The 23,348-nt window shown below is 37.3% G+C and overlaps 1 protein-coding gene across 4 annotated transcripts in view; it reads left to right on the forward strand.

Moving 5' to 3' along the window:
• The window catches only part of Cacna2d1 (calcium voltage-gated channel auxiliary subunit alpha2delta 1), a 419,594-nt gene extending 402,624 nt beyond the window's left edge, over positions 1 to 16,970 (forward strand). For all 4 annotated transcript variants that reach the window (XM_021163867.1, XM_021163869.1, XM_021163868.1 and 1 more), the window contains 9 exons: positions 306 to 344; positions 784 to 855; positions 1,945 to 2,097; positions 2,198 to 2,250; positions 5,115 to 5,170; positions 5,558 to 5,687; positions 8,635 to 8,744; positions 9,073 to 9,155; positions 16,477 to 16,970. In XM_021163867.1, the coding sequence (XP_021019526.1) occupies positions 306 to 344; positions 784 to 855; positions 1,945 to 2,097; positions 2,198 to 2,250; positions 5,115 to 5,170; positions 5,558 to 5,687; positions 8,635 to 8,744; positions 9,073 to 9,155; positions 16,477 to 16,593 (813 nt within the window). In that variant the 3' untranslated portion in view covers positions 16,594 to 16,970. The remainder of the gene's footprint in view (positions 1 to 305; positions 345 to 783; positions 856 to 1,944; positions 2,098 to 2,197; positions 2,251 to 5,114; positions 5,171 to 5,557; positions 5,688 to 8,634; positions 8,745 to 9,072; positions 9,156 to 16,476) is intronic.
• The last annotated feature ends 6,378 nt before the right edge of the window (positions 16,971 to 23,348 follow it).

The following is a 23,348-nucleotide window of genomic DNA, read 5'->3' on the forward strand; positions in this document are numbered from 1 at the left end:
GGGCATATAAAGTTTGCAAGTCCAATGGGCCTCTCTTTCCAGTGATGGCCGACTAGGCCATCTTTTGATACATATGCAGCTAGAGTCAAGAGCTCCGGGGTACTGGTTAGTTCATAATGTTGTTGCACCTATAGGGTTGAAGATCCCTTTAGCTCCTTGGGTATTATCTCTACCTCCTCCATTGGGGGCCCTGTGATCCATCCAATAGCTTACATATGCAGCTAGAGTCAAGAATAACTGGTTTTAAAATGTGAAAATGATTTTATTTATTTATTTACTTATTTACTTATTTATTTATTTTTTAGTGTGCTGGTCCAGTTTGTGACTGCAAAAGAAACAGTGATGTAAGAAAACTTTTTAAAATACATTTGACTGTAGTGTATTTGTTTCTCTTGGTTGCTGAATAACAGACATGTCAAAGATTAAAGAGATCCAGAGAATTTGTTTTTATCTAATGCTACTAAATTCTATAGAAAACTAATTTATATGGATACTTTCAATGCTTCTTCAGAAAATATTTATATCCCGAGGGAAGGAGAAGAGCCATGTTCATGTGGGCCATAATCTGGTTAGTGTTGGTGAAGGTGGAGCCTTTTGAACATCTTCAACTTTATTTGTTCTTCAGGGAGTTTCTAAACAAAGCATCCTATGGGTCACAAAACCAGTCTGGGTTGGGGAAATGAACTCAATACTGATGATATACTTTCAAATTATCTGTGTCCTCTGGGGACATGATGGAGCAGCTGCTGACCTTCCTAAACATCTGTTGCTTCCTTCTCATAGGTAATGGACTGTGTCATTCTAGATGATGGTGGATTTCTTTTGATGGCAAATCACGATGATTACACTAATCAGGTATGAAATGCAGTTTCCAAGGCGACTATCTATGATGCAAATTGAAAAACCCCTTAGGTTTTTTTAGAAACTGATGACTTGTTTCATTTCCATCTTCAAGAGATGAAAAGGTCACCTCTTAATAGCAAATCTAGCTCTCCTTTGGTCATTGACTTTACTTTTAGATAACAGGAGTCACCATTAAAGCAGGGAGTTGAGGATTTTAAAATGAAATGAACTTGCCTAAATTCTTTCAACAATTCAGAAATTTGCTAAACAATCAGAAAATTGTTAAAAAACACAGTTTGGTAATATCTTAAGTTCTCATATGGCCAGAAGCACTTTCTAGACCAAAACATGCAAATTGGTCACAAAAAGCTATGCGTTCTGTCTCGACATCTCTAGGTTTTCTGTTTATCCAAAGATTTCCTAGCACTAGCCGTTTCTTCTGACCAAGCTAGGAGTTTATGATTGTTCCTTTCTTGAGGCTACCAATTCAGGGCACAGACCACTGGGTGAGTTTTCAGTCTCACCCATCCTCTGGTAGCGTACCCTTCACTTCTCCTGAAGATGCTTACCATTGAAAGCTATGGGGTTTTGTACATGGTTATTACTAAAAGTCAAGCCACTTAAAGGATCTACCATTCTCAATTACTTAGTCTTGTGTGGTAAGAGAACCTATATGTACCTTTTGTTGATTTCTAGCATACAATTAAATGTTACTATTGCTATCTCTTGACAGTTTTACCCAAGGGACTGAAACTGTTCACTTCATTTCCTGCTTCTAACCCCCTCTTGTCACCAGGGACATCTTATTGTGACACCGGGGACATCTTATTGTGATTTCTTGTGCTTAGTAGTAGGTTAGGTTCCATTCCTCCCCAAAGCATAATTCTCCATTAGAGTCCCTGAATAAGGAGAGTCCTTAATTTAATCTTGATTTAATCTTGAACATTGGCAGAGGCAGGTTGTCATTTGCTTATATTTACAAGCTGGTTTTCCATTTCAGTTTCTTATATTGTGGGGTTTTCCCGCCACTGTATAGTTCAAGTGTTGGGGTCATTTTAAAATTGAAAGTAACAAATAGATCTATATCTCTTTCTCTTCTAGATTGGGCGTTTTTTTGGAGAGATTGACCCAAGCATGATGAGACACCTGGTTAATATATCACTTTATGCATTCAACAAGTCATACGACTACCAGTCAGTGTGCGACCCGGGGGCGGCACCAAAGCAGGGGGCAGGACATCGCTCAGCATACGTGGTCAGTAAAGCCTGCCGTTGAGCCAGCTCCTCTCATGAGGACACTTAGACCAGGGTAGTCCAATATAATGAACTCTCAATATATCTTTTATATTTCATAGCCATCGATTGCAGATATACTGCAGATTGGCTGGTGGGCCACTGCTGCCGCCTGGTAAGTCAAGAGTTTGTTTTCCTATAAAGGAAAGAAAAAATGTCATTAAATATGTTTGTTGTTGTTGCTGTTTGGTTTTTGGTTTGGTTTTTGGTTTGGTTTGGTTTGGTTTGGTTTGGTTTGGTTTGGTTTTTTCCAGGCAAGGTTTCTCTGTATAACCTGGCTGTCCTGGCACTCACTCTGTAGACCAGGCTGTCCTTGAACCCGGAAATCTGCCTGCCTCTGCCTCCCAAATACTGGGATTAAAGGCATGCGCCACCACTGCCTGGTAAACTATGTGGTTTTTTGACAGGTGAGTTGTGTTATGGATATTATTCCTTCCTTTCCTGTGAACATGCTAGAAATGTTAGTTATTTCTAAATGATCATGTTAAGCATACTTTTCCACTGATCAGTTCAAGAAAATGTCACCTTCTTCAGAGACATTTAAAGTTAGTTAAAGCTATATTTGTTCCTGGTGATTTCTTTCTTTATTTTATTTTATTTTATTAGATATTTTCTTTATTTACATTTCAAATGCTATCCCGAAAGTTCCCTATACCCCTCCCTGCCCTGTTTCCCTACTCACCCACTCCCACTTCTTGGCCCTGGGGTTCCCCTGTACTGAGGCATATAAAGTTTGCAAGACCTAGGGGCCTCTCTTCCCAATGATGGCCAACTAGGTCATTTTCTGCTACATATGCAGCTAGAGACATGAGTTCTGGGGGTACTGGTTAGTTCATATTGTTTTCCACCTATAGGGTTGCAGACCCCTTCAGCTCCTTGGGTACTTTCTCTAGCTCCTCCATTGGAGGCCCTGTGTTTCATCCTATAGATGACTGTGAGCATCCACTTCTGTATTTCTTATATATATGGAATACATTCTGATTCCACCATCTTTTATTTCTCTTCCACCTCTATGAGCCTATCCCCCTCCCTACAAATCACTTAGCCATTTTACCATCATTTGGTTTGTGGTCTACTGAGTTCACCAAGGCCATCTGAGAGCTCATAGGTATGGAACTATCCAGTAGTGCCTGATGAGCTCGCCAGTGGGTACATATCTGAAGGTAATGACACTCCTTCTCCCATAATCCATCTGCAACCAATACTTTAGTATGCATGGGTGGGACCTTCCTCTAACCGAACTAGTTTCCAGCAGGTCCAGTCTTTTGCAGACCCTGTATAAGCACCACAGCTACTGTGAGTTTGTGTTTGCCAAGGCTATGCCAGGCCCAAGAGATAACACACTGTAGAACTTCCTTCAGTTTTCCAGCAGTTAGATTCTTTTTTTGGTTTTTCGAAACAGGGTTTCTCTGTATAGCCTTGGCTGCCCTGGAACTCACTCTGTAGACCAAGCTGGCCTCGAACTCAGAAATCCACCTTTCTCTGCCTCCCAATTGCTGGGATTAAAGGCGTGTGCCACCACTGCCTGACCTATTTTTTTTTTAATTTTTTTTCATATGTTAGATTTTTAAAGTCCCCTTTTCCATGGTATTCCTTAAACTCAAGAGAGGGTGATATAAGGGCCCGTGCATCACTTTAAGTGCTTGGCAACCACTATTATTCATGGTAAAGAGGAGCAGCATCTCTGATTAAGGCTGAGAACAGCAGTTGTCTGTGAATATAAGCACAGATGCCTAGAAGAGTTTGCCATCCAGTGAATTTAGCTACACAACAATAAGAAAATTCCCCCACAGTTTATATCCTCTCTGGGCATGGACTTTTGACTAGATTACTTTGTGATCCAGCTAGAGTTCTCAATTTGTGTCTTTGAACATTTCAATTAATCCTTAATTTCTAAGAGTACTTATCTATAAAACATGACAATTATCCTTAATATGCAAATAAGATTCAGATTCAAAACATAGTAACTAAACTTTCTACCTTTACCATTAATGCAATATTGGCGAAGGGTCAGAAGCCTCATATTGAAGTGACTCCTATTCGTCTTGTGGATGGCTCTCTCCATCCCTGTCATCTGTCATTCCCTTCCACCTGTGAAGTTCACACATGTATCCTGCTGAGACACTGCAAGAGTATGGAAATCACATTCTGATCACCCAAGTCAGTCAGCCTCCTCTTGTGTGTAGGATCCCCTCTCTCCTTCCTTCTCCCTCTGCTTGATTCCTGAGTGCCCTATCATTTTTACCAAAATATCAAAAATATTCCAGTTTTTAAAAATTCCATGTTTTGAAAAATGTTATTTGACAATATGATAGTGCTATTTGTATTTTAATATAAGTAGATATTCCTATAATCCTGGAATAGTTATCTTTGTTCCATTTACTGGCCAAAATCTCTCTGTTACTGCCCCTTAAGTAAATTCAGTTCCAGGATATTGTATACTAAAACTTGGTGCAATTACCATTTTTATAAAACTATGTTGTATTTCTTCTCTATATAACTTTAGCTATGCCACATTGCAGCTTATGCTCAAGCCTGCAGTTCAGATAGGGATTTTTGTTTGTATGTAATGTATTTACTGTATTCTGGAGTTTTAATAACTAAAATGAACAGAAAATTAAGTATTATAAAGTTAATGGACCAAATGTAGATTTCCTTCCCCATAGATTCAACACTTCTTAACATTATATTGCTCACTAGGCTTCTTCACTCTTGGATATCTCTTCTTTGGTCCCAAAACTTTTGCCTCATGAATTCATAAACCTTTTGCCGATGAGAGTCAAAGGTGTAAACTTTGTCACAATTCAAGAACTATACAAAATATCTTCAAGTTACTATTAAACTATACTTACTTTTTTCTGAAAAAGATAAAATGAGGTATGTGTATATTTGTGCATGCAAAACTGCTCAGTATTTTCATGTAAAATATTGTGAAAGAGAACTTCTAGATGTTTCTCAATTATTCATTTAAAATTTCAGGTCTATTCTCCAGCAGCTGCTCTTGAGTTTGACCTTTCCACGGCTCCTTGAGGCAGGTATGTCAATGAGCAGATGAGGTCATTGGCACAGAAGTCAGTCTAGAAACTCATAGAGAGAGGGAGTGTATGTGTATGCATTCACACATGTACATGTGGGGGAGCAAGAGGAAGGGATCATCAAACAGATAGTTTTGATATAGTGAAATTTTTATTTTCCAATGATTTTCAAAGTTTTACAGTTCATATTGACCTGCATTTTGTAGCTTAAATATTGATTTATTATTTAGAACCTTTGAATGCACATTTTAGTGACAGCCAGGCAGTAACTCAGCAGTAAACCAACCTACCTTAAAATGTCTTTGTCCATTAACTTTGCTCCTATGAGCAGTGATTCCAGGAAGCTCTGTGTCTCCTGTTGGTGATGCTCTCTGTTTGACCCCACAGTTGAGATGGAGGAAGATGACTTCACAGCCTCCCTGTCTAAGCAGAGCTGCATCACAGAACAAACCCAGTACTTCTTCAAGAACGATACTAAATCATTCAGTGGTTTACTGGACTGTGGAAACTGTTCCAGGTACTCTGTGCCTTTGTGTTAAGTAGTTGTTGGTTACTAAGGACAGCAGTCAGGCCTGTCATAATCACAGGATGTAAGGAAAACGCTCAGTGAGGTCAGAGATGAATACTAAAACTGTCCGAAATACTTGCTTTTATTATAGGTCTCATAAGTTTTGATAACATGTACTTGTCTTAGCGACAGTTACATGGTGGAGCCTCTGATTCTAGGCAGAATGGAGAATTTTGAATGTATTTTATAAACAAGGTCAATATTAAAATTTTTATAGCATAGATTTTACTTATGATAATAATTCTAATCAACACTTTTTTCATGTGTGATAATTAAGAAGGGTTTTAAAAAGTTGGGGGATCATTGTTTATACATTAACCCTTCTCTGACATAAAGAATTCAATATTACTTTTGAGTTGAAATTGAAGTCTCTGCAGAATATATCTCCAAAGGCCGTGGTTAATGTTAGCATTCAGAAAACATCTTTTTAAATGTTTTGCAAGATAGAGAAAATGAACTTGGCTGTGATGAGATAGAAGAGAAGGGCAAAATGGCAGTTTTGGAAGGTCTGAGGTAATTGCTAATCTAGGTTATAGGGTCCCTGAACCACAGTTTACAAAATGCAGAGGGGTCTTTTAGAGATGGATTGCAAGTGTTTCCAGAAGGATGTTAACAGAGACAAGAAACAGGAGGGGGTAAGGGAAGTTGAGATTCTGAAATTGCCAGGGTAGGTTCTGGGAGTTGAAAAAGTTAGTCCATAGAATTACAATCACTATTATTTTTCCTCCAAGGACTGAACCAATAGACATGGTCAGTGGGTTTATGACTTGATTCTGTAAACTGTGTTTTCAAGGAGACAGAGTTTTTGAAGAGGAACATAAAGGGAGAAGTTAAATATGAACTCTGGATAAAGATCACTTTATTTAAAAATGCATCTACAGGGCTTTCAACTTTAGAAAATTGCACAGCAGCATAGACCATCTGCTACTAGAGCACTCGCACAGCCCCGAGACTTTGCACCAATTGTCCAGTAAAAGCAGTGTGTGCATGCAGAACCAGAAGGGCAGAGATCCATCTCACAGATCACTTAAGTGCACCTCACTAGAGTCATTCTCTGTAGTTTCCCCAGTTCAAAAGAAAAAGCCAGGAAAATTCCCCTGCTTTTCAGAAGGTAAAGAAATCAGGTCATATATTATATTTTTATATTGATTATAAAGGAAACTGAAACAACTAATGCCAGGCATGAAGTGTAAAGCCTGGTTGCATATCTGACCTCTACAAAGTACGTTTCCAACTATAGGCACCTATTTACATTTTAATTAAAATTTTATGTCACGTTTCAAAAACTTCTTTTTTCTTTGTCTTAATTGGATTTTTCTTTATTTACATTTCAAATGTTATCTCCTTTCCCAGTTCCCTCTTCCCATCCCCCCTCCCTCTGCTTCTGTGGAGGTGTTCCTCAACCCATCCACCCACTCCTGCTTCCCCACCCTGGCATTCCCCAACACTTGGGCATCAAGCCTTCACAGGACCAAGGACCTCACCTCCCATTGATGCCCAACAAGGCCATCCTCTGCTACATATGCAGCTGGAGCCATGGGTCTCTCCATGTGTATATACTCTTTGGTTGATGGTTTAATACCTAGGAGATCTGGGGTTGAAATCTCTTTGGCTGAAATTTTTGTTCTTCCTATGGTTTCCTATACAAACCCCTTCAGCTCTTCAGTCCTTTCTGTAACTCCTCCACTGGGGATCCTGTGCTCAGTCCAGTGGATGGCTGCAAGCATGTGCCCCTGTACTTGTCAGGCTCTGACAGAGCCTCTCAGGATATAGCCATATCAGGTTCTGCTCAGCAAGAATTTCCCTGCATCCACAATATCACCTGAGTTTGGTGACTGTATATGGGATAGATGCCCAGGTGGGGCAGTCTCTGAATGACCTTTCTTTCAGTCTCTACTCCACACTCTGTCTCCGTATTTCCTCCCATGAGTATTTTGTTCTCCCTTCTAAGGACTGAAGCATATACACTTCGGTCTTCCTTCTTCTTAAGCTTCATATGGTCTGTGCATTGTATCTTGGGTATTGAGAACTTTTGGGCTACTACTTATCAGTGAGCGCATACCATGTGTGTTCTTTTGTGACTGTGTTACCTCACTCAGGATATCTTCTAGTTCCATCCATTTGCCTAAGAATTTCATGAAGTCACTGTTTTTTATATTTGAGTAGTACTCTATTGTGTAAATGTACCACATATTCTGTAACCATTTCTCTGTTGAAGGACATCTGGTTTCTTTCCAGATTCTGGCTATTATAAATAAGGCTGCTAAGAACATAGTAGAGTATGTGCCCTTGTTATATATTGGAGCATCTTTTGGGTTATGCCAGGAGTGGTATAGCTGGGTCCTTTTTTTTTTAAACCATATTAGGTAAGCAGAAAACATTTATGCCCTCATAGAAAGCCTGTTATGAGCATTGATCTGCACTTTATTCTGAATTTCATTTGATAATATACTTTGTCCCTTTTTTTTTCTACTTTGGCTTTCTATAAAATGATGGATTGTTGGTATATTGCCAGTGATAAATGTTACCATTTCTTGAAAATTGAAATTCAAACACTTTTAGGAATTAAGACTGTAGCTAAGTAGTGCTACTTTTGTCATTGAGACCAACAACTTTAAACATTTCAATAAAAGATATTTTTGGTAGGACCTTGATTTTTAAAAATATTTTTGAAAAGGGTATCATGTTTGTGTTAAAAAGTAAAAACATGGTGATCTTCGAATTTCACTCGTGTGTGTGTGTGTGTGTGTGTGTGTGTGTGTGTGTGTTTGTATTTTTCCTGGATGTTGATTCACTTTTCAGTGAGTTGCTTTATCTTTCTTTGCAGTAAGTAAGGATATTGGAATGACTTCCACTCTGAGTTCCCTAATGAGCTAGTCTAATGTGTGTTTTGCAGGATCTTTCATGTAGAGAAACTTATGAACACCAACTTAGTATTCATCATGGTGGAGAGCAAAGGGACATGTCCGTGTGACACGCGGCTGCTCATGCAGGCGGAACAGACTTGTATCCTTTGACACTAGAGATGTTTGAAACAGACCACCTGAAAGCAATGAATATTTCAGTCTGCCACCCTGTTCATGCTCATATAGGGAAAATATTGCAGTACTAAAATTTTGGTTTGAAGGTCAGAATTGATGACATTATTCAGGAACTATGGGAATTTAATTCGGTCATTTATTTCTCTCTCAGTCCCTCATACTTGAATTGGTTCTGTTGGCTGAGAGCTTTGGCAAATGTAGGTTTTGATTGATTTCAGAAAAATATATATATGATTGCACTTTTGAACCATGTGGGGAAGAAGTTACCTCCTGTTCCTTAACAAGCCTCTTAGCTGATGGTCCAGATCCTTGCGACATGGTCAAGCAGCCCAGATACCGAAAAGGACCTGATGTCTGCTTTGATAACAATGTGCTGGTAAGGGTTTTTATTGCATTAAACTCTTATAATTAATAGTCATCCTTCACAGGGAGTCTAGGAGATATGTTTTCATCTTCAATGCGTCATTACCATAGTTTATCTCATTAACATGATATACTTGCTAGTAAACAAAACTTTTCCATTTCAGTAGATTTCACGGTTAGCATAAAGTTAGGAGTGGCTTCTTCTGTCTTTCCTGCTATTGGTACTTTCAAACACAAGTCCAATAATCTTTTTAATAGTGTACAATTATATTTAAGACCTAATAATGAATAATAACCTATAGAAACTGTTAATCACTGGAAATATGCTGCCACCTTAATTTATATTCCAATCCTTCACTATGTTATTTATATTATAATTAGTATGTATTTAGTCAACATCCAATTAAAAACTTGTTTTAAGTGGTTATTATCCAATTATTTTGTTCGATTTTCTCCTGTATCAGTTTTTTTTTCTTCTTAAGAAAATTTATTTTATGTATATGGATGTTTTGTCTGAGTATAAAATCTGTGCACCACATTTGTGCCTAATACCCAAGGAGGCCACAACAGGACACAGAACCCTTGGGACTAGAGTTACATCTGGTTGAGAGCCATCATATGAGCACTGGGAAACTCACCCAGATCCTCTGAAAGATCTGCTTTAACCTCTGGGCCAAATCTCGATCCACTCAAACTGAGAACCTGAACCAGAATATATATATATTACACACACGCACACACACACACACACACACACACACACACACACACATATATATATTCTGATTACTGTTTTCCCTTCCCCTATAACCCCTAACACTCTGAATTCCTCTTTTCCTCCCATCCCATCCAGACCCACACCCTATCTGCCTCTCATTAGAAAAACAGAATCTAAGGAATAATAATAAAACGCAATAAGATAAAGCCAGAGCAAGCAAAACTGGTGTAGGACAGAACAACCAACAAGAATAAAAGCCAAGGAGAAGGCACAGAATGCACATAGACACAGACATACACTTTCACGCACATAGGAATCCCATAAAAACACAAAACCAGCAGCCATAATAGATATGCAGAGGACCTGTAAGATTATGAAAATAATGTTTTAAGCCCCCGCCCAATATTATGAAACAAAGAACCTCCAGAGATACCCTTAAGCTTGTTCTATGTTGGCCATTTACAGATGGGCATTGGACCTGCACCGAAGAGTGGCTTGTTTACTTTATGAGACTCCTTTGGAGCAAACTAATTTTCATTTGCAAGTGGTTACCAATTGGAGGTAGTTTCTGGGTTAGCGATGTGGGCTTGAGTCTGTAGAGTGAAGTTCCTACTACCCCACATTAAGCTCCAGGTGGACCACACTAACAGCCCTGCTCAGGTTCCCTTGGATCTGTGTATGAACATAACACACACACACACACACACACACACACACATACACACACACACACACACTCACACACACACTAACTTATATATGATATGATTTAGCCCAATAGCCAGGCTCTTCTAAGCCACCCTCAGCTATCATACCCTTCTTTTCACTCCCAGCTCAACACCTCTAAATCTACCGTCAACTTTAGTTGCTGAGTTACCTTTAGCCCTAGCTCGGCACCCTAAATCTGCCTTCAGCTTAGCTGCATTTCTAGTCTCCTGCCTACTACCCCAGGCCCAGTTGAGGAAGTTGCCAATGGCAACTCCACCCTAGATCTCACATGGCTGGTGGCTTTTTCTCTGAAGCATGGCAAATCCTTTCCTCTTCCCTGTGTCTGCTATCCTGCCTATGGGGAAAACTGGAAGCCCTGCATATTTGCCCAGCCATTAGCTGCTAGCATCTTTATTGATCTATCCAGAACCAACTGAGGAGCAGGACCTTCAGTGTTCACATACAGATGCCTGATCAAAGCATCAGAACCACACATTACACATATCCACTTCTCCTTTCAGCTCTAGGACCACAGCTGGTGCAGAGGCATGTAGGCCTTATTCATGCTGCAACAGGCTCTGTGAGTTATTATCCAACTATTTTGTTCTACTTCCTCCTATACCATTTCTAATTCTGTTACATATTAGATTTTTATTACATTCCTCAATTGTATTAATTTTTTAATCTTAGACAAAATAGGGACTAAAACTAATGTATAGTGCTTGATGACTACTTTTCCTAAAATTTAGCTCTATTTTGACTTACTGCATTATACTCATAAATATACATATATTCAACTAGATCAAATGCATATATATATATGTGCTTATATATATATACATTTCCTATATACACATATATGTATATTTATATGTATATATTGTATATGCAATGTCTTTTCTTCTAAAATTAATCAACTTTATTCACAAAGATGATTATAATAGAAATACCATTGTTCCTATTTATTTTACCTTTCAATGTACTACTACCTAGTCTCTAATTTTTATGGTTTTTTATTCACTTGCTTACATACTCCAATGAATATTAAAACAAAATAGAGCATTATCTCCTTATAGCTGTTATTTTAAAGATATGCCAGAACATACAGTGATTAATGTGTATTTTCACGAATATTTTGCTTAAAATACAGCAATATCAGCCTCAGAGATAGTAACAAGTTTTCACAGTAAATCTGAGGAGATGAATTTGAATTGTCTACACCCTCATAAAAGCCTAGACATGGCTTCTGGTGCCTGGGTGCCTGGAATATCAACATTTGGGAGTAAAGACAGACAGATGCCCAGAATTCACTGCCTAGCCAACCTTGCCAAATGCTATAATTTTCTAGTTCATCGAGCATCACTATCTAAAGGATATAAGCAAAGTCTGATAGAGGAAGAAGACACTGATTGCTCTCCTCTCTTCCTTGTCACACTCATTGGCATATTCACATGCTAAATTAGACTGATGAAAGATAGATAGATAGATAGATAGATAGATAGATAGATAGATAGATAGATAGATAGTCAGACAGATACACAGTCAGACAGCTGACTTGGCATCAACAAGAAAAAAAATGTAAATATAAATTGAAAAGACGTTCATGATTCTTCCCACTTACTCAATGCACAATTATTAGAACTGGTCATCTTGAGTTAGTTTTTAAAAAAATACTAAAATAAAATTAGTGGGCCATTTCAGTCTCATCAGAGTTTAAGAATTTCTTAGACAACCATTCTGAAGTTTTTCTATCTTTTCTCTTTTCTTTTCTGAAAGCGAACATAACTTAAGTAGCATCTTAGAATTTATTCCATAAATAGATAGATAGATAGATAGATAGATAGATAGATAGATAGATAGATAGATAGATAGAATTATTAGTAGGGTCAGATCTAAAATTGTAGGGTTGTAGGATATGTCAGCCAGACCTCTTTAAGAATAATTGCTGTTTTGTCTTGAAAAGTGATTCAAAATTAAAACTCTTATTAAAAATGAACAAATAGGACTTTGGCACAGAGATATGAGGACTCCTGCCATTCTCTCTTCCATTCCATCTTTCATGTTTTCTAGAGGCCTGCTCATGTCAAACCATTTCTCACAGAGCTGATTAGGGAGCCATGAATACTGTCACTCATTACAGAAACTTTTCTCATCAACTACCATCCTCATCTCTCAACTGTGCAAACACAGATTAAAGTCACAAAGATGAATTTACAACCTGACGTAAAAGTCCTGTCTCAACTGGTCTCTTATAAGACAGTAATCCTTTGAGCAAGGCACTAAGACCCATTTGATTGAGACACAGTTTAAAACAATCTGAATGCAACAGCTATACAGTTCGTGCCATAATGATCCCTCCTGAGTATAGCTAGTGAATCAATGGGATTATTGCAGTTTTTGACAGGAGTGTAGACAACATATGGCCAGCTTCCATAATCCTCTTCTTCCTAGCAATTGTTAACTGATGCTTCAGGAACGAAAGGGCCCCATGTGCTTCCTCAGTCACCCTCCTCCATCCAGGGAAAAGTTTGTGGGCCCAACATGTGAGAGTCCTGGGAGGTTGGGGATGACCGTAGATACTCTGAGTCAAGGTGGTGCTCGCCATATCAAACATAGATGACACAATCGTATAATAATGGGTTAATGAAATTAGAATTTAAGAAAAATATCCTTTAAAAATTAATGTGTTAGGTTATATTTCCATTAAAAGCATAATTTTGAAGAATCTACTTCAAAATATAGATTTACCTAATCTAAAAGTGAGCCATTATTCTTGGATATATTCAGCTGCTATATGTCATCTGAAGGAAATAGCATAGTTATAATTCAGAAAACAGAACAACAACACAATACTCTTAGAATATTTTGTTTTAGAAAAGATATTTCTAAATTGTCTAATTTTTCTTAAAATTACTATGATATTTGGGCAATTAATTACCCCATGTTCTGGTTGGGAAGAAGTTTACTCACACTTGATTTATCACATCAGACAAAAGAGACATAAGCCATTGTGTGGATGGTATTATAAAGCAAGCCTTACAGGATATCACGGAGTTATTTGTGACTATGAACTGTACAGCTGAAACATCTTGGATATTTCTCCTTTAATTAGTAATGTAAAGGGAGAACAAAACAATTAGAAGGTGATCATTTTACTAGTCGGCTCTTCAGAGAGTTGCTGTATTAAATAGTCTCACAAAAGCATTTTGCGTATCAAAATAAACATGTACAATATTTGCACCCAGGACTTTATTGCCTTTAATAGTAAGCTAAATTATGAATATGTTCTTTCCCTTGTGAAGAGCTCTTCAAAATCATGTTGATTGGTCAGTGGTATTTCACTATTGATGAGCCAGAAAAAAAAGTGCTAACATTTCTCCTGAAATCCACTTGGGATTTAGAATTTCTTAAAAGTCAATCTCAAAGACTTTTTATCTCAAAGACTTATAATAATTTCTAACTTACCACTTTTCCAAGTGAAGCAGACTTATATCATCACCATATGCAGTAAATAGGGATAGAAGAGAAAATAAAAACCAATGAAGAGCCAGGAAGTATTTTCTCAGAGTTCATATCTAAAACACAAAGATGTGTTTTATATTGATGAGAACTTCTGTGACAGCATCCATTCTTCGAGTATGAGCGAGTTATATTTGCATCCTGATTCTTCTTTCCATCTGACAGTTAGGTGTGTCTTTAGACTATGTTTGAGATATTTGGGATTCATATATATTTGTGAGAAGCAATTTTTCAATCCAAAATGCAAATGTAGCTGCTGTCCTTGATGGTTCCCTACCTGGACAGGAAAATAGGCTGAAGAAAAGAACAAGTGAAATAACTGAGATGCAGGGCACAGTGTGGAGAATGACAGTGTTCCAGGAGCAGATCAGGCAAGAGAGAGGATGAAGGAAGAAGTAGCTACAAAGGTAGCCTTGGCTCCACACAGACTCTGTGGTTCTTAGTACAGAATGTGAATTATGTTTAGAGCAAGATGAAAACTCTTCAGATATGTGGTTGACTTGAGCAAGAGAGGAATCTCCGATTGGCTCTGAGTCTTGGTCTGATCCATGCTAGAAGCACTATGTAGAGTCACTGGAAGAAATCAAAAAGCTTGACATTTAAGGTTTTAATCTCCACAATATAGACAAGAGTTGGTGATGTAAGAGTCAGAAGAAAACTAGGTTGATGATAACCTGAGAGTTATTTGCAAGTAAAGTACATGGATTTTAAAGCTAGTGACTTAAATAAACCAAAAGCACAGCAAAAAAAATAAAAACAAAACAAAACAAAAGGCTGGAGAGATGACTCAGCAGTTAAAAGACCTGCTCTTCCAGAGAATTTGGATTCAATTCCCAGCACCCACATATCTCACAACTGGCAGCTCACAACTGTCTGTAACTCTAGTTCCAGAGGACCTGGCACCCTCACCCAGACACACATGCCAGCAAAACACCAATCCACATAAAATAAAAGTCATTAATTAAAAATATATATTTTTAGGAAAAGTGACAAGAGGAAACTAAACTTTAGAAAATCTCACTGTTTAGAGATCCTGAAGAGAATTAGGTCCATTCTAGGAGAATAGAAAACCAAACATGTTTCCAGAAAAACTGGAGGCATAACCCCAGCAATATTTATTATACAGCATTGGGTTCCCCTGAGATGCCAATAAGGTAAGAACTGATTAACCAGCTGACTAATCATAATTATCTTACAACTCTATACATTTAAGGGCAGCATTTAATGTTAAATGTTTTCCTCCATACATTACTGCCTCAGCACTTTGTGGACTACAGAGCAGCTATGACATTACTCCAAGTACAAATCAAAGACAAAATACTGTTTACTTGGTACAAGTAGAGTTTTAGTCTCTGACAGGGAGATGGTACCCAGGCTTTAAGAGTTTAGACTCTGTAAAGTTGTTCTACAAAGAACATTTACATTTATTTATGTAACCTATTTCAATCCATGCAAGATGAGCCTTGGATCAATGAATTCTTTTTTTGTTTTTGTTGTTTTGTTTTGTGTTTGTTTTATGAGAAAAAGTTTCATAGCCAAGGATGTCCTAGAACTCAGTCTGTAGATCAAGCTGGTCTTGAACCCAGAGATCCACCTGCATCTGCTTCCCCAGTGCTGGGATTAAAGGCGGGAAGCACTTCTGCTGGCTTGGATCAATAAATTCTAAAAAGATGTTGATGAGAGTGAGTGAACATGACTCTATTAAATTCAGTACAGTCAGAGGACTGTTAAGCTGTGGAAAATGCCGTAGAGTATAGAACCTAGGAACGAAAGGTAAAGAATGACTGGCTTCTTTGGGGCTCAATGGAACTACAATGACTGTGAAGAACCCCAGTAGGTGTGTGGGTTCTAGGAACTTTGGGGGACACTGCATGTCACTGTGCATAAGCCTGATATCTTTACAGCTTAGTTCTTTGTTTGGCCTATATGTTTTCAAAATTCTCATGTATTGCTGTACTGCGTCAATGTCAAATATATTATGTTATTCCTAAAGTCAGGGTGCCCCATATAGCATATAAATTCAGCATTAAATGTCAGAAATATGGGAAATGGATTTTATTTTTACTTCTTGTTTTAATCAATATAAAGAATCCTTTTTGTCATGGCAGTGAAGTTGTTAATTAGTAATTTCTATATTCAAAGAATTCATTATTATTAGCTTTCTTCATCATTATCAGAATTTCAAACATTTGCCAGATGGTGCTAGAGAAGAGACCACTAATAAAGCAATTTATACAGTGAAATCTAGGTCAATATAACTTCAGTCTCAGGTAGAGCAATTTTATCAGGTAAGTTCAAAGGTGGAGTAAATATGAATTAATCCGGAAGCTGCCCTGTTCCATGTTTATTCATGATGGTTATACTGTTTATCTGTTTGCATTCCTAACAGGAGGATTATACCGACTGTGGTGGTGTTTCTGGGTTAAACCCTTCTTTATGGTCTATCTTTGGACTCCAGTTTATACTCCTTTGGCTGGTATCTGGCAGCAGACACTACCTACTGTGACCTTCTAGAACCCAGATCTGCAACGAAATTCCAAGCCCTGCCAAAACATGAGCCCTCAGTTACATTAAATAGGAGTCAGTTGAAGAAGCGACACAGAACTTTAGCTGGGCCTCTACCATGACGTAACTAAGCCTTAGCTTAGATTCTTGACCATCGCTGGCTGCATGTCAGGGTGTTGGAAACTGAAACTTGTGTGAATATGCTGCATCATCTATGTCTAACATCAAAGCAAAACTCTACTTGTTCTCTGTGGGAGGTTTGGGAGTTGACTGTTGCACTGTTGGAGAGTACGTGTAAAAGGCTCCCCCACGCAGGCCTTATGAAAAGAAGCGGTCTTGACTTTGACCTAGCATTTCAACCTGCTGCACTTTTACCAAGAAGAAGAAAAAAGAAAACCCTAGTGAGGGCCAATGATATTTTTGCCTTCACTTATTTGCTGTTCAAAAGTAATTCCTGCTGTGAGTAGTTATTAAACAGAGAGGGAGAGAGGGAGGGAGAAAATACATTGGTTTAAACTGATGAAATAAAAAAACTAATGGCTAATTTTCTACCAAAAAAAAATTGCCATGAATAAAATGCCTTATAAAAGAATGACTTCTCTGCCAAAAACAAAACACAACTGTGACCAGTTGAATTTGGATAAGGTCTGAAGTGCTGGTTTGAAACCAAGGACAGAATAAGCTAAAGGTGCTTGTGGGTGAAATTGGAATTCATGATACATTTCCTCATAAATGTAAGCCCTTAACTGCGTGATGTAATGTCCCTTTTGTTCACAGTAAAGTCATGTAGTGCTAGCCAGATATTTACCATGCTCTAAGAGAAGCTTGTTGGGGGGAGGGGAAATGTTTTCCTTGTGGTTAATGAACTTGGGTTGCCAAGGGTATTTTGCATGATGCTGCTGCTATTTTAACTTTCTGGTTTGTTTTTCTTCTTACTGTAGAGTATAGTCCATTGACAAGTTAACTGGGTGACATTATTGTCATGTAAGAATCTGAACCTTGCAGTGTACATGCACTTAAGTCATCCTTAACATGTTGTTAAACTACTCTGAATATACTGTGCAATGTAAATGCCGAATGGCTGGGTTAGGCAGACGGCGAAGTGAGAATTCATGGATTTTATACAGACTCATGCTTTTGCCTGAAAAACCTATGTACAGATATTTTAAGTACATAAATCAGATTTAACACATTTATTTTTTGAAAGGTACATATATGTTCTCAATGAAGAGTTATACTAGGTTTCCTCTCTGTTCATTTCAGTTGTAGCATGTACGATCGATCTAGAAGCTGCTGCTCTTGCTGCCTCTGCCCTCCATTTTGGTATGATCATATGACCAAAATTCCAATACAACTTCATGAGGGTTTTTACATTAACCTGAACAAATAGGAAACCTTGAATCTATTGTGTATGCACATGAACACTTGATTGTGAATAATAAAATTTGTTTTTATACAGCCTTCTTGGTGAAAAGCATTAGTGTAGTAGACCAGAAATTTCATTATAGATTAATATGGTAGCAAAACTTTATTTATGCTTCTAAAAATTATTTTCAGGAATAAACAGTATTTGAAGAATGGATAAAAACAATGAATGTGTCTAGGGAGAGTAATTTTACTGTAAGCTGAAAGTATACATATATTTTTTATGGTAAAAGAAATTTTCTTTTCTTTTTAGTTAAACATGCCAAGTATTGGTGTGTGCATATGCTGGAAATTTTCATATATATCATTTTTCCATCTGAGTTATTTACATTCTCCAGCTTACTTTAATATGTTCCACATATCAACGATACAGTCAACACTTTAACATAGTTTATTGTTTTGTTTATAGCTTTGCATCCATTGTAATTCCTTCATACCACCATGGTATCCTGGGTAACATTTGTGTACATTTTGTAAGTTAATATTTTGCTTTAACTGAAAAGGGATGGAAGGACAATTGGAGTCATTCTGCCAACTATTGTCCTAAGAAATGGCATCAGTCACCACTTCTAATGCATTGTCATTTTTTAATCTATTTATAACTGCTGCTCACATCTTAGAAAATAAGGAGGTGGTGTAAAGGTAGAGGAAATATGTTTAAGTCATGCTGTTGGTTAATTACTTCAAATATCTTATTACCTTTAGCTAGGCTATTTTAAATCATGCACATGTTGGAGAAGGGAACTGCTAGTTTGTACATAGAAGTGATATACATAAAAACATTGAATTGCTTCTGGTAAACAACGACCTACCTTAAGTTATGTTTAAAGTGTATTGACTGTGTATTTCATGGCTAATGTCACTTGCAGAGTGTCTTAACACCAATGAAATTATTGTTATATGAATCACTGTTGAACTCGGCATCTCTTGGCAGAGCTGTGTTTGGTTTGAGTTCTACATCATTAAAACTATATGCATGGTAACAAATTGGGCACAAACACACCCTCTGACTAAAATTTGCTTTCATGACAGATATGAATATTTGTGCTTACACATTGTTTTAATGAGAGTAACACTCATCCCATCAAAATTACTATATTAAATTTCATATTTTTTCTGAAAATTCTGTTGACAAAAATAGTATAGTCTTGTTATTCCCAGAAACAAAACTATAGAAAAGATCATTATAAAAGCTTTTAAACTGTTTTTCCTTAGTTAATTGTGTCTATCCTCATGTAGCTCAGTGCACTTTGTCACGTAAACAAAGGCAAAGCAAGTCCTGCATTGGTGTTGAGTAGCAGAAAAGAATTCTTGCATAAATGGTTTCATCTTTTCTTCATTTGAACAACCAGCATTACTGCCAAACACCAAGCGTGGTCCATATTTGTACCAGGTTTTTAACATGACATAGTTAGCAAGTTTGATTGAAGAGATTTTTAGGTCCTGGGCCTACAAGATTTTAGTATGGTCTTTTTTCATGTTTCTAATGCTTGAAGCATTATTGCTTACCTTGGGAAACACTGCGTTCCTGCCATTTGTAAGTTTTCCTATATATACGATTCCTTTTATTAACTGTAAACCTGGCCTTACGGGGTTCAAATAGGCAGTATCCCTTTTAAGTGACCTTTGCAACCCAAGTGTTACTTGCTTATTTGATGCTCTCTGTACTTTATATCTCATTGCAATGCCTGTCTTGGAGTCACCAAAGCTGAAATTCTACATCTTAATTTAAAACTAAAGGCATAGAGTCTAACCTAGCGAGACACAATGAATTTTGTGATTTTTTTCCCACTTGCCCCAAATTCCAAATATTTTATCATTAGCTGGAACTTGAGTTGTTTTCCATGGCAGAATGTTGATATTGCCAATATTCAGTATACATTTCTGTAAAGAGCAAATCACTAAAACAGAACTATCAGGTGATGAAAATGTCCAGAATTTTGAAGAAATAGATAGCTATCACTGGTGGTTTCATCTACCTTGGTTTTAGTTCACATTAAAAAGAACCATGGAAATTCCACTGAGACTCTTGGCATGCTGTCCTGTGTAGATGCCAACTGAGTTTCCAATGTGACCTGGCAAAGCTGTCCTTTTCTTGTGCAGTATGATTGTGGGATCGTGTTTTAGGGATTCTTTTCATGAAATGCTCATTGTGCATCAAGCAAAACGCCAAGTGGCTTTTGTGAACAACACTTTTTTGTTTTGTTTTGTTCTGGTTTTTTTTTCCTCCCCTTATTATGTTCTCTGGACACTTTTGTGGAAATTAACTAGTCGGATGAACACATTTTGTAAAAATTTGTATAATACTGATATAAAAAATATTTATAATCCCAGAAAATGTTGTGTTAAATCTTGTGCAAAAACAGTATATTCAGAATAAAAGTTTATCATTGAAAGTCACCACACAGTTGGAGTTTTGCCTTTTTTAAAGATCCCATTGAAAGAGATAATAGTCCATCATACATATGCTTTTATAAAGCAGGTCTCTTTTCTGGATGAAGAGAATTCTAGATTTCAGAAATAAAATTTGGTTTTAGACGTGTGGTTTTACATTCACAGACCTCGACTCAAACATGAGTACATAGATGATGATTCTTCATGTAACTGACCTTGCTTGCCTGTGCATTCTCCTCTGAGACTTTGAAGAGTTCAATACACTTAATAAATCAGACAATCTCCTCAAGGAAGAAAACAATGATTCTGGTGTGTTCAAAGACCTTGGAGCACACAACACATCTGACATGTGCGTATCTTTGATAGACCTTAAATATAAACATTTCTCCAAATTATTGGTAGTAAATTGGACATGGGACTAACGTGCTATGCAAAGTACTTTCAAGGGACACGTGCACTACTTTACTGCTTGTCTCACTTCTGCTCACCTCAGGAAGTAAAGGCCTGATCATGTACGGAAGCTACTAAAATGTATGTTCCCTACTTTTCTGCACTGCAGTATTGCATGAAGTAGAGCAAATGAGCTCCCACATTAAAGTTGACTGCTGTATGTGAGTAGAGACAGTGTTACCAAAAAATAGAAAAAAAAAATCTCCCTACCATGTCTGATAAAGGCATTTTAACAGGCAAGCAAAGCCTACTTAAATGTATAAGATAGACCACATTTGTTTTTTAACATCTGGCTGCACTTGACAGCAATTTATCGCCTCAGTCTATCCTTGTGCTCCCTAGGGACCGTCATTTCTTTCATCAGTCATTTTGATCTCCCTCCATCTTTCCACATGGGAACCTGGCTCCCTCAAAAAAAAATTTTTTTTTACAAAGCTATTTCAATTTCTTTTCTCTACAACTTCTTCATCCTTTCTACTTGCAAATGCATTTGGAATATGTCTACTTAAAACAAACACAGCAAGCATATCCCTTACCACTGTCCATTAACCCCATTACTCTCTTGCTCTTTAAATCTGTAATTCACTCCCTTGTCTCTTCGTTTTGAACTTTTTAATTGGGCCCTAGAAGCTTACATCTGTAAGGCAATTTATCTTTGAACTTCGGTTCATAGGACTGTTGAAAATTTGAGACCATTGGAATGAGTACCTGATCAATGCAAATCTTGACTTATTTTTATTCTGAACGTTTGGTTCGTGAAATTGTTACACTTCCTCACAGCACCTTTACATTCCTCCTGTAAGCTGCTGTACAGTTCAGTGGCCCTTATTGAGTATTGTGCAAATCAACTATTTGTTTTACATAATCATTTAAGAAGGAAATTTAGTACTGTCATAATTAGTTTGTTTCATTAAAGTAGGTTTGTAGCAATTACAGTAAAGTCAACAAAAGCAAATGGCAGTTATCAACAGTTACATGCTTCAAACACTTCTATAATGTATACATTAAAAAGACAGCCTAGTCTATCCCACCAATAATGAATTTTTTAAAGTATTAATCTTCACTCAAACTCTGATTAGAAATTGTAATTAATAAGATATGTACTTATAAGCATTTTCAAACTTTGATTTGCTTCGATTATAAATTATAATTAATAAGATATGTACTTATAAGCATTTTCAAACTTTGATTTGCTTCATGTGTGTAACTTTCATCCAAAATAGTTTGCAAAATCCTAACAGCTGCCTCACTTGTGTCTGGGCATTCCCCTGACACTGTTCTTCCATACTTGGGTCAGTTAGGAATGTCTATGTTAGCAATCATCTTCACAAAGAAAATTCTCTGACTATGACTGAGATTTGTATAAGCCTATGACACAGAGATATGGATTTAGGGTATAGTTTGATATTGTATACATTGACTATGTAGAAAATACTAGTAGTAGGTTTATCCATGAGGCTCATGATCTTTGAGACCATAGCTAGTCAGCCAAATTTGTAGCCCTAGGACATGAATCCATACCAAACCTGTTGTTTACCTCCATGATGTTCATGCCACCATTGTCCCCAAAGGCATGTCTCTCAGTGCCTGTCATCATTTGTGGTTCACAGCTCAGTTTACAGCAGAGGAAGATTGTCGATGACCTTGACTGCAATGGTTTTCCACTACAATGGAAAACTAGCAAGGGGGACCAAGCTTTTTTTCTCTTCAGTATCAACTTGATTTCTTCATGTCTTCTGACCAAAGTGTGCACTGTCTTCAGCAATAAAGCCTTACTGTTGAGCTTAGGAAGGCAAATAAGAACAATGACAAAACATGTGGGAGGGTTTCTGGAAAACCCCCAACAAACAAGTCAAGAACAGTTATCCCATACCTGGCACTGGAATTTTCATTTAGCAACAGGATGGTTTCTGGGAAGAACATTATCCTTTGTTTGAACTTTTTTATGATAGATAGATAGATAGATAGATAGATAGATAGATAGATAAGATGATAGATAGATACGGTTATAAAATGCCTATATACAGTTCATATATATATGTGTGTGTGTGTGTGTATATATATATATATATATATATATATATATATATATGGTTATGAACTATCTTTCCTTCACCTTTAATTATTCTTAGTGTTAGTAAGACAGCATCTTCTGGACATGACAGTACAACTGCACTCATGAAATGAAAGCTGCTGTGGTTGCCTACACAGAACTTGCTCAAGATCTAGCCAATAAATATTCTAGCATGGAAGGAGAAAAGGGCTAAAAGCCTCTTCACCTAATTGAGAAATCACTGAAAATGTATGGCTTCTGGGTAACAAAGAATCAGTTTTCATTAAGGGTTTTGACTCTGGTAGATCAACCACACTCAAATAGATGACCCCATACTCTTGAGTATATGGGAGCACAATCTATATGGTAGGTGAGACAGAGAGAGAGAGAGAGAGAGAGAGAGAGAGAGAGAGAGAGAGAGAGAGAGAGAGAGA

This window comes from Mus caroli, chromosome 5 (assembly GCF_900094665.2).
Source record: "Mus caroli chromosome 5, CAROLI_EIJ_v1.1, whole genome shotgun sequence".
Taxonomy (NCBI): domain Eukaryota; kingdom Metazoa; phylum Chordata; class Mammalia; order Rodentia; family Muridae; genus Mus; species Mus caroli.